Source organism: Xiphophorus couchianus, chromosome 12 (assembly GCF_001444195.1).
Source record: "Xiphophorus couchianus chromosome 12, X_couchianus-1.0, whole genome shotgun sequence".
Lineage (NCBI taxonomy): Eukaryota > Metazoa > Chordata > Actinopteri > Cyprinodontiformes > Poeciliidae > Xiphophorus > Xiphophorus couchianus.
The window spans coordinates 25,354,081-25,366,179 of record NC_040239.1 but is presented as its reverse complement, the minus strand read 5'-3'; the positions used below and the strand labels follow the sequence as shown (position 1 = coordinate 25,366,179).

The following is a 12,099-nucleotide window of genomic DNA, read 5'->3' as shown; positions in this document are numbered from 1 at the left end:
AAATAAATAAATCACACAATTCAGTTCTTTAAGTTATCTAATTGAAGTTAAAATACACATATTTCTGGGCAATTTGAAAAGACAATGGAATCTTGCTTAGTAAGAGACGTTGGGGAGCAAATTATGATTATGTACGATATGCCTACACTGCTCTTTCATTCTTTTTTACTCTCAGGATAATTTATCGCGTGTCGCCACAATGGCATGGAGGAGATGGCAACAAAGCTTCAACCTCCTGCTCCTCCATTCATCTTCCTCCTACTCCATTAATCTTGCCAAAGGGAGCTAGTAGCGCTCTAAATATAGGCGAGCCAGCTGTGCCGGGGTGACACGCAGGCAGCAGGGTGTGCAAAGAGCCACAGAGTCCCCAGGCCTTTCCTCAGAACAGGGAAGCAATGGCCACTGGTTCATCAACATCACCATCATCATCTTCTTCTTTTTCATGCTTATAAATATGGGCTGGCATTGCTTGAAACAACTGCAGGATACAACCTCAGCTGACGGCATAATAAACAACCTAACTGCAGACACAGAGATTTTAGTTCTCAGGCAACAGAAAGCCGTGATGTTCCATCTGTTGTTTTTCATCCTCTGCAGGAACCCAGCCAGAAAACATTCGCTCGTTGATCACTGCATCCACCTGTCCACCCACCCAGTGCCACACACACACACACGCACACCCACCCCCACGCAACATGCAACACACAGTGTGTCAAAGTGACACCTAGTTTAATTACAGAGATTATTTTTCACACAAAAAAAAACAATCCAGGATTAAAGAATAAAAGAACAACAAAAAAGAGACATAAGCTTCGAAAATGTGGGAGAAAGAAGATCTGGCATCAAGTTAAGAAGCGGGAAAAGAAGCAGAAAGAAAACAGCAGCCGGAAAAGAATAACCTGGCTGTAGGTTTTGAAATAAATAGATTTTAAAATCCACTCTAGCTTTCCAAAACGCATACGTTTAGGGCTTCACCATATCTGAACAATATGTGGCATGCGATTACATTATTTGGGAATGTATGGGTTAAGCTAAATAAAACCGACTCAAAAAATTACATTTTAACAACTAACATGATATCGAGATATGCAGTGTTATTTATTTCACCTGCCAGTGGTCATAATGTTATGCCTAGTTAGTCTACAGCGTTATTGTCCTTCTGCTTTCACACACAAACCCCAGACAGTGAGTTGTGTAGGGCTGCCACTAACTATTTAGCAATCAATTATTCTGACTATTAATCGGATTTAAAAAAGAAATTCTACAAATTTTTTTTCATTTAACCTCTAGAGCCATTTTTTAATACAATATTAGAAATACATTTTGAAAGATGCAAATCAATAATTCAATTTCTTTCTAAAGAAAATAAGCATCTTACTGCCTAAAATCCAATAATATAGCTTTCCTTTGGTGAACTTCAAGCGTGTGAAACTAAAACTATGAAATTTGAGAAGATCTTGGTAGAACATATTTAGAGATTAAAAGTTTTTTTTTTCATCTTAAATGCACATATTTTTGCACAGGTTTGGCAAAATTACTCCTCAGAATATGTTGCTTTTTCAGCAAATGGCCTTTTCGTAAACTCCAGTTAACAATCAATTACAAAATTAGCTGACGACTATTTCAATAATCGATTAATCGTCTCAGCACTAAAGTTGTATATGTAATTACTGTTCAGTACTACAATTCATTCTGCCCACTTCAATAATATGAACTATTAAAAACTATGCATCAGGCTACACATGATCTATTGGTAACAACAGCGTATGCAAACCAAGAGTGACTTTAGAAAATGACTCAAATGTCACCAGGAAACATTTTCTGGTGACAACAGTAAAAAAAATTAAAAAAAAACAGAAACAGCCAGCCACGGAGAGCAACTACCTAATACTTATTGCTATCCAAGCAGTTAGTGGTAGATTTTTGATTCATTGTACAGCTCTGACTCAAACTTCAGTTTTGGACTAAGTGCATGTCAGGAAATGAAAAAATTTCATAACTTTAACACGGTTTTGGGGTGCCGAACAGCCTTCATTTCAGGCAAGATTCAGAACAATTCAAAAGCGGCTCACTTCATTCCATCCTCCTTGTCTTCAGCTTCATTTTTCTCTTCGTCTCTCTCCCCCTCCTTCTCTTTTTCCTCCTTCTCCTTGTCGTCCTGACTGTTCCGGTTCACTTGTTGCTGCTGTTGTTGCTGTTGTTGCTGATGTTGCTGCTGCTGCTGCTGTTGTTGTTGCTGCTGCTGCTGCTGCTGTTGTTGGTGCTGTTGTTGGTGCTGCTGCTGCTGGCCGTGCTGCAATTAAAGGACAAACATCAGAATGCTCCGGTAAATTTCACATCTCCAAAACATTTCACGGTTGAGCGATAGTGGATTTTGGCTGTGAATACTGTAAAAAGCTTCTGGTTATAAATATCCAACGTGACGGTCGGCTGAAGGGGGAAAAAAAATAATGCGTCTCGTTTAACATCTTGGACCACCTTCAGCTTGACTAATTTACAGTAAACTTGTTTCATAAGCGAAGAGAAAAACATTTGTTTTGATGGATAAACACTTTAGACCCTCAGATCACAACACCGCGTCGAAACAATTATACCCTTAAGTCTTTTAAATAATGATTGCATCCATTTCCACCGCTGCTTTGGCCCTGATGAGCCCATCACTCTGAAACAGAATTAATCTGGACTAATCAGGCTGCATGACCTATTCTAGATCGCTGCTTAGACTCATACTTGTGCTCTCTAATAAACTGAAGCCTCTTTTTTTTTTGATTAGCCTCGCTGGTAAGGGGGTTTTTCCTAAGGCTACAGAGAGATTTATCACCTTGAATTATATTCCTATTAGCTAAACTTATGCTCATGATTAATCATTGCAAGATCTCTGCTTGATTTATACATTTAATATCTAAACCGGCAATTTTTCCACCTCAACCACATTTTTCAAAATCTATTCATGAGCAAACTTCAAGTCACATCATAAGTTAAGGTACAACATCACCATTCTCTGGAGCTCTTACCCACAAATATTTTTCAAAAGTTCGATCCTTCAAAGATGCAATGTTTAATACTTTACCTCCACACGTCACAAGCTCCGGTCGACTGGCACTTAGACGAAATAACTTCCCCAAAGTAAGTTTTTGAATAACATTGGAACAAGTAAAACAGCCTTTTCTCTCGCTCGCTTATATGCAGAATCTTGGTTTCGATTCAGTTCAGCTACAAAACACCCGCTAACCTTCAAGTCAAATCTACAAATTGTCATAAGGTGTAAAACAAAACAGGAAATAAGAGTTCCGAAATTATAGCAGAGCATTTCTGCTGTATAACTGCACCCAGAACCACTTCCTCACCAACTTCCTGCCTGTCTGGGCTTTCAGGGTTAGAGTTCAGACTACTACAGCCACGCACTCAGAACAGAGAACCTTCAATGCTGCATTATCTTATTATATTCACAATTGGTCTCTGCTAATAGCCATCTTTGCATTAGCTGCTTCATCCAGGGAAAAACCAGCTGCTACCATCTACCGGCACCAATACATAGACTGACTCATAGATATTTTATGGTAAGTGAACATTAAGTGGAACAAAAGATGCGTCAAAAGTCTCTCTCTTTCTGTATGTCATCACTGAAACCCCATGAAATAATCTCCCCAGGGCTGATCTAGTGACTGCCCATAGAGAGGGACGGAGCACTTTGACTCAGTCTCTCTCCGGCTCATACAATGTACAGCAATGCACTTTCGCTTCCTCCTCTGAGCACCCATTTTCCGTCACTGTGAGCTCATTAGATGTAACACAGAACATATGGAGCGAACGTCAAAGTGCAGACTTCATCAGGAAGGCCAGGAGACGTCACGATACGCTCAGAACAAAAAGGTCACGAGCAAATTAAAGTGCCGTTTCTGTAGCCGTTCCCACTGTGTCTGATGAATAGCTTCAGATGAACAGGCACAACATGTGGCCGGTTTAAGAAAAAATAAGTGTAGAAATTTAATTAGCAAAACTAAATGAGCTTTAACAGACTTGTGGGCTTTTTGAATAACTCGAAATCTCCAGAGACAAAATAAGCAATGCTAATGTCAGAGTAATTACAGAAGTAATGTGTCGAAAATGTATTTATTAATGTTTTCAAAATCAAAAGTTTATATAAATGTTCTCACTGGTATGCTTTTTCAGATCTGCCCACAAATTCTCTAGAGGACTGATAAGAGTTTTGTGATGGCCACAACAAAACATTGACTTTGTTGACCTTAAGCCACTTTGTAACCACTATGGCTATACGCTGAGATCAATTTCCTGTTTGCGTCTCCACCTTAACTTCCAGGCTGATGTGTGTAGATGTTACTTCAACATTTTCACCATATGTTCTTTCTTCACAATGCTATCTCTTTTATGACGTGTACCAGTTCCTCCTGCTGCAAAATAATCCAACAAAAATGGCGCTGGCACTCTGATTCTTCACCGCTGAGATGTTGTTCTCAGGCTTACCAGCATCCCTCCTTTTTCTTACAAATATAACAATGGTCCTTATGCCCGAACAGTTGCACTTTAGTTTCATCAGACCATAGGACATGTGTCCAAAAATTAAGATCTTTGTTGCAATCTGCAATCTGAGCTTTTTGTGTTTCTTCTGGGTCAATGACTTCCTCCTGGATGAGTGACCTTTCAGCCCATGTCGGGTCACTGTGAATAGGGACACTGTCTTACCAGCCTCTTCACCAGGTCTTTGGCTTTTGGTCTGGGGTCAATTTCCACATTTTGGACCAAAATACATTAATCTCTGTGACACAGAACTCGTCTTCTTCCTTATATGGCGGTTAGTTAGTCCCATCATGTCTTGACTATAACGAATAAGTGTTTGAACAGATGAACCTTCAAGCATCTGGAAAAGTATGAACTAGACTGGTCCAATCCTCTTCCTGATATCTTGGCTGATTTCTTTTGACTTTCCCATTGTGTCAAACATGAAGGCAGCATGTTGAGGTGAGGCTTTAGAATACGTCCACAGGTGTGACTCCAAGGAACTAAGATGTGTCAGCTTTTAAAGCCATGACACCATCATCTGGGCTTTCCCTCGTTGGTTAAAGAGGCCGTTATCATTCTTGAAGACATTTATAAATACATCTGTGACATTCTTTCCCTCATTATCTTTGGTATTTAGTAAATGGGGATTATTTTTGGTGGCTCTAACTGACCTTCCAGCTTACAGTTTTGCTGTACATCGCATCGGTCTGTCACATAGAGTCCAATAAAGTCCACTGAATTCTGTGATTGTGGCATGACAATATGTGAAAACGCTCCAAGAATATAGTTCATATTTCAAAATCCTGTAGCTCAATATATTACAACACACACAAAAAAGGTGTGTGTGTTCACAAATGTTTAAGAAGGTTGTCAATGATTTGTCTAATATATGTTTAGGCCTGAAATCCGAAACTGATCGAACATCTTCAAGAAAATGATGTCAGAGCAACATTTTCCTTTCTGTTCCTCTGCATAAGAGCACAGTCAAGCTTTCTGATGATAAAAAAAAAAAAAATCATCAAAAAATATGTTGCTAATCTTTGCCAAGTGTGTTTAAGAACAGGAAATAACATGACTTTCAGAGTAGTAAGTTACATAGTAAATAAGCTTCATATCTATCAGCTAATGACCAGCAACAGCAGTATATGCCTTAATTTTCAGCCTCAGGAAACCTGTACATGTACACAATATTAACATAATGCTTCCCAGTTGAATGAAAAGGTGATTTTAAGAGGTGACAGTACCAGAGATCTCCCTCGGCGTCGGTTCCTCCGCACTATATTCTTGTAGTTTTCATTCTTTTTGGTCAGGTAGTAAAAGAGCACACACTCTGCCACCGTCTGAAATGCAAATGTAAAGGTTTTCACTTCCTCTGAACACAAAATCACTCCAAAAATAGCAAAAAGAGAAAAAAAAGCATTTCATACCTTTCTCTCTAGAAAAGAAGCAATCAGGCCAAAGTTTTTAGGATGCTGGATGAACCTTTAAGAGGAGAACAAGGCTGATCAGATTTAAATCGTCTGAGCTTCCAGAGTAAGGCTACAAAAATCACAACATAAAAAAAACATGGCCTGTAAAAGAGAAATATAACGGTTCATTTAAATCATCTTAGATGTGGAAAGAAACATCCCAGATGACAGTTACTGGTGAAGGCAGCAAGTGTTTGGTTTTGGTGAGTGTGACCCAAAGAGGAAACTACAGCTCTTTGTATGTGGGTAACTTAAAAGTCACCAGTTTTACTGTGTGTTTTTGATTTGATTTGGTAGCTCCAAGCCTGCTCTCAGTGCTCACGAAAGGGGAAGATTCACTTCCTTAGCAAAAACAAAACAAAAAAACCCCTCACTGACCCGTTATCGGTTACGCAAATTTTATAGGGAGTAAGGCACGTTAAAACTTGTGGCGTAAGACCTGCCAAGAACTTTGTGTATGGAGCTTAAGTCGACTCATTTTACCGGCAACAATTACAATAATTGGGGGGGGGGGGGATTCTCACTTCTCTCGGAAAGTGTCCCTCTCCTGCTCGCTCCACATGTTCATGACCTGCCGGTCCTTGTAAACCTTCATGGGGTCGTCCATCAGTCCGTTCATGTTGATGAACTTGATGCGTTGCTGCTCGGCGTCGAACAGCATAGGGGGGATGACGGCCAGCTGCCGCATTTGCTTCTCCGTGTTCTGCACGTGCCACATAGACGGGAAAAAGAAAGCAAAGAGAGAGAGAGAAAAATCCAGGAGTAAACAGACTGCTGCTAAAAGAGAAATCACTTCTGGTTGACATGGCCCTTTTTAAGACTAATGAATTAATAGGAGATAAGACATTGAATTATTTTCTGTTTATAATTTAGTCATCAGTACAACCCTATGAGTAGAGATGTTTTTTTTCTTTAAAATAAGCTTTTTTAGATGTATTTTTCTTCAAACCTGAGCTTAATAAATGCAGAAAGTAAGAATGTTCACATATTTATTTGCACAGTTGTGTTTTCTAGTGTCAAGTAGAAAAATCAAAGTTTCTAAAAATGTTTTTTTGATATTTTCAGTTAAACACCATTATATATTGTAGAGTTAATAAAATAAAATAAAAATAACCACTGAGTTCCCATTATCACCAGTCAGCTCTACTGCTGACTAAGCAGGTTGCGAAATGCACTGTGATCAATATCAGGGCTCGAAAAGGACAATGAAATGATGCTACACTACAGTGTAAGCAGTTTGATCAATTTAAGCAATAACAAATCTTTAACATGAGGCTGGATCTTAGATGGTAAATGAGAGTGAAGATATGGTGGTGTTAAACTGGGAAGACATTCAGCTTTACAATTCCACCCCAAATGTTAGAAAACGAATGTAAATCAACTTGAAACCTCAAGAAATGTTTGATTTATTGCCATTAATGTGTTGTGGTTGCAAAAATTCTTTCCTTTTGAAAACTTCACAGTTTCCCCAGTCAGATTTTCTCAAATCATATTTTGGACAAAAGAACAGGTAGCTGTAAATAAACTCTTAAATTCTTTTGATTAATTGCAATTCTTTAGAGATCTTAGAGGGAACGAATGATTAGGGTGATGGCAATGAGACTTTCCAACCGTAAACACGTGGAGCTCAAAAACAAAGATAAAGCCATCAAAAACCCAAGTGGGTACAAAGAAAAAAGCCAGTCAGTGATAAGAATATAAGGAAGATTTAATTGCTGCAATGCCAACAGCATTGCAGCAATTTTTTCTAATGACCGATTGATTATTGAATCTTAAACAAGCCATTATTAGTACATTGTAAAGAAAGCCTAGCTTTTATCTCACAAAATTGAGAGCAAGTCTATGTTTCTTACATTTAATTCATTAATATTTACCTAAAAGTTAGATGACTTCATTTGTGTAAGCATTGTGAAACAATGAGTCAGCGTGAGTGAGTTTAAACTGAAATGAGTTATGTCAAAATGCTGGAAATGTTTGGCAGCCTGCCATCAGAAATCTCCATCATTGCTTCCTGCTGCATTAGTAAGAACTATTTGTTTACAAGGCTGTTTCCTAAGGAAGAGTTCTGCCTTGCTAATTTAATCTTCCTGCAGTAAAAATGAGAAATATTCTCATCCTTTGATTTGTTTAATCAATTATTTTTACAAAATTACTCTTTTACAAAATAATTTTTGCAAAACCGTGGTTCTATTTAGACTCTTAGCAACAAACTGGTTCAAACTATATTACAATAATTAAATAAATAGTATTTTAACTCAAGTTGCTGCCAGTTGGGGTTGGGCAATTTGGCTTAAAAATAAAATCCCAGATTTTTTACACACCAAATTAAATTTTGTATTTCAGTAAAATAAATCTGCTTCACTGCTGAAAAAGATATTACAAATGGCATAAAATATTTTCACTCTTCCAGATAAATAGAAGCTGTCAAACAGGCTTGTTTGACAAGATGACAGGCCTTGGATCCTGATAGCATGAACTATGGAATCCCAAAATATCCAGATTTTCCTAAAATTAAATTTTCAAAAGCAAAAAATTTGATTAATCAATAAAATCAATTTCTTGCCCGGTTCCTCTGTCAGTTTAACAAACTTGAGGTTTAGCTCACATTTCAAGGAGAACTCTACCAACAACAAGAACTTTGAAGCACAACATGGAGCCTAGAGAGAAACTGATTGTTCTGGGTGAGGAAATGTATAAATGGTTTAAAGCTACACAATCTGTGGTCTCCATGAATTGTTAAAAAAAAAAAGAAACAAAATTAAAAACAGGATGTCTGAAAACTTCAAAAATAAGTTAAAAGTTTGTAGCTGAGTGTAAAGAATCCAAAACTTCAACTGCCTATGGATTAGGAAAATGAGCATTCTGAACAAAACTTACCTTTCTCTTGCAGAGTCGCATTTGAAACCCAACAGTTGCCAAAGGGCAATTTCAGGTGGGGGTCAAACCAATTTTAACAGAAAGAGCTTACCTCATGCTCTGATATTCCATCAATGATTTCGGAGACTTCATGTTCACTGCGGGCTGCGGCTGAGGTGAGGAGACCTCCTCGCTGCCCAACACGGCTGCAGACACAAAAATACAAAAATCCTGTTGGTGATTCTTCAAAACGGCGGCCATAACAGAGCACTGGAGGCGATCGCGCTCTGCTACGCGTCTTTAGTGAAATCCCACCTCTGCATTCGTTCCTGCATCTCTCTCTGCTTGCGGATCTCTGGGAACTGCTTTTCGTAGTACTCCCGCACCTTGCTCTCCTTGGCCCTGCGCCGCGGGTTGTTTTCAATGCGCTCCACTTTCTTCTCCCAGGCCTCCATTAGCTGGTCATACCGCTGGCAGAACTTCTGCTCCTGCAAGATTGAATCGAGAAAATAACTCAGAGGAAGCAGGGTGACACGCTGAATGTTCTAGGCCTCAAACGATTAATCAAATTCATTTATCTAATCGTGATTAATAAATTTAATTTAATTGTGATTAATTGTTTATTGAAATAATCGTCAACTAATTTGGTTACTGATTAATCGTTAACCGAAGTATCCAGATTTTTTTTAAAAGGCCATTTCGTTAAAGAACGTACTGGGAGCAGTAATTAAGCTAAAACGATACAAAAAATGTTTAATTTACGACAAAAACTCTTTGGAAATACGTTCTATTAAAAAGCCTTAAGTGGCATAGTTTCAGCTAAAGTCAATTTAAATTCTGTTAAAAAACACTCCTAAGGACCTTTTACTATCAAATTTTAAGTAAAAAAATAAAAATAAATAAAAACAACTTAGTAAACAGTATTTCTTTAGCTGTAGATACATTCTTTGTGACAAAAGATCAATAGTACACTAATAGAATGCTCTTTAATTTTATTTTTTAAGTAACTGAATTATTTGCCTATTTGGACCACTTAATGTATTTAAAAAAAGTGTAAAAAAAAGGCTCGAGTGGTTAAATGAAAAATCTGTAGAATGTGCCAAATGTTTTTATCCGATTAATCGTCAGAATAAGCAACAGGATAATTGATCACTGAAATAATCATTAGTTTGCAGCCCTAAAATGTTTTATTTATGTAGAGTCGGGATTTGGAGCAGAGGTCTGGCAGACAGACGGTGCAGTTTTTCTGCCTCCATCACAGACAACCTATTAACCCTGGTGGAGACATGACCCTCAGAGGGCCCATAAACTACACGGCGATATCTCTGCACATACAGCTGCCTCCCCCACAACATGAGAGGAGAGGAGACACTAACCCGTTGCTCAGACTTTCATTCTGTCTTGCATCAAACACGTTTAAAAGAGAGTAAAAGCATCAATCTTGTGGACATTTGACAGCTGATTCGCAAAAATCCTTAATTTTCACAGCCATGCTTTTTGGATTTCATTTACAGACACCGCCAATCAAAAAATATCAACGTTTCAAAAAGTTGTCTGCCGTGTTTGGCTGAAAATTAATTCAAAAGACATAGGGAAATCTTATTCTATTTGTTTTCTGCTTTCCCAGGGACCTGAACAGAGCGTTTTATCTTTTTTTTCCCCACTCTTCGGCAGGTCTAAAATGGCCACTCACTTCGCTGAGCAGCTGGCCCGGTTTCACACCAGTCACCTGTCATTGGCTGAGTCCCAGCTGAGTCACAAACGGAGTTTTCTACTTACCCACTGCTTACGAGCGTGGTTTCTCCTTTTGAAATACAAGATGAGCTTCTTCCTCATGGCGTGGTTTCTGCATGGATAAAAGAGGAAAGTTAGGAATAAACCACATGACCCTGAAACATAAAGAGTCTACATGTCAATGGTTGGACTTTACATTCATCACATCTTTTCAAGTATTTGGTTTCCCCAAATATACAGTGTCTCCATGTCTATTGAACGTTTTCCCAATTGATTTTATTAAGAGATTTCATGTGACAAACCAACACAATTAGATTTGTTGGTAGATGATAGATGATTTTCAAGGTTTTGCAAATAAAATCTGAAAGGTGTGGAAATTAGCGAGCTTCAATTTATCATGATATTAATAGATTTATTGCGACAAGCTTAACTACAATATCCCCAAATAAAACAAAAAAGCAGGCAGTATGTTTTGTTTTAGTAAAAAATCTCAGTGATTTTTGTTCCACTACTCAATTACGCAGAACTTTAACTTTATCTAGCTCATACAAAACACCAATAAAAAAAAAATTAGATTTCATTGCTGCTTCCAGATATAGGGTGAAACATTTTTGACTGCGATGAGGCAGTGTGTTTGCACTTTTCAACCTCAATTCTTTACAGCATGAATGCTAAATAAAAAAAAACTATCTTACATTACACTTTCACATAAACAGAAACAACGCCGATCCTTGAGTGCAGCCGCTTGATAAACTCAATCTCGCTTCTGGGTGGAAGGGACAGCGAGGGGAGCCAAACTTATAAAACTTGTCTGTGTTTGGAACGGCCTGACTAGTAGCTTCAAATAAAGGTCAAGGCCAGTAATCTCCTTAGGCAGCTGCTCGGTTTGTCTCTTTCTTCGCTGCAAGACAAGAGTTTTATTCCTGACACTTAATCTGTCACTTGTAAGGTCATGCTCTCCACTGATTAATGTAATCTTAGTCTATGTTAGACACTTCGGCTGAGCTGCTGGTTCCCGCTGGACCGAGGCAAGGACACACGACTAACAAAACAACAACAAACAAAAAAAGGTGCCATCCATTGGTGCGTGAGGTAATCTCAACATAATATGGCTTTTATGAAGGGGAGCAAACATGCAAAGACTTGCCTCGTCTAAAAAAAAAAAAAAAAGCATGATTTCTAGAAATAATTACATATGCTGAGCCATGACTTTGCAGCAAGAAAAATGACTGTAAATCCAGCTGCATAGAGGTGATATACCCATGTTGTGCATAACAAGTGAGAACCTATCTGGTGAAGCGCACAAACACACACACACACACACACACCAAAAAAAATAATAATTTAATCCAACCCTGATAAAGTAGATCTTCTCAAAAGACAGAGATGGTATTGTCCTCTGCACACCAGATGGCAAAAGACGAGATTAGTAGCCCCGTAACCCTGCAAAAAGGTTCCCTTTGTCCCGCTCTAAGCCCGGGCGCTTTCTAAGATATTGGAGAACGCCGTAATTTGGCAT

General features: G+C 38.4%; 1 protein-coding gene across 3 annotated transcripts in view; it reads right to left on the bottom strand.

Annotated features, from left to right (window-relative positions):
* The window catches only part of ncor2 (nuclear receptor corepressor 2), a 109,406-nt gene that overhangs the window by 40,979 nt on the left and 56,328 nt on the right, over positions 1 to 12,099 (bottom strand). For all 3 annotated transcript variants that reach the window (XM_028032987.1, XM_028032988.1, XM_028032989.1), the window contains exons 9-15: positions 10,626 to 10,692; positions 9,162 to 9,334; positions 8,959 to 9,052; positions 6,515 to 6,693; positions 5,949 to 6,003; positions 5,766 to 5,861; positions 2,073 to 2,293 (exon numbers count right to left, since the gene is read on the bottom strand). In XM_028032987.1, the coding sequence (XP_027888788.1) occupies positions 2,073 to 2,293; positions 5,766 to 5,861; positions 5,949 to 6,003; positions 6,515 to 6,693; positions 8,959 to 9,052; positions 9,162 to 9,334; positions 10,626 to 10,692 (885 nt within the window). The remainder of the gene's footprint in view (positions 1 to 2,072; positions 2,294 to 5,765; positions 5,862 to 5,948; positions 6,004 to 6,514; positions 6,694 to 8,958; positions 9,053 to 9,161; positions 9,335 to 10,625; positions 10,693 to 12,099) is intronic.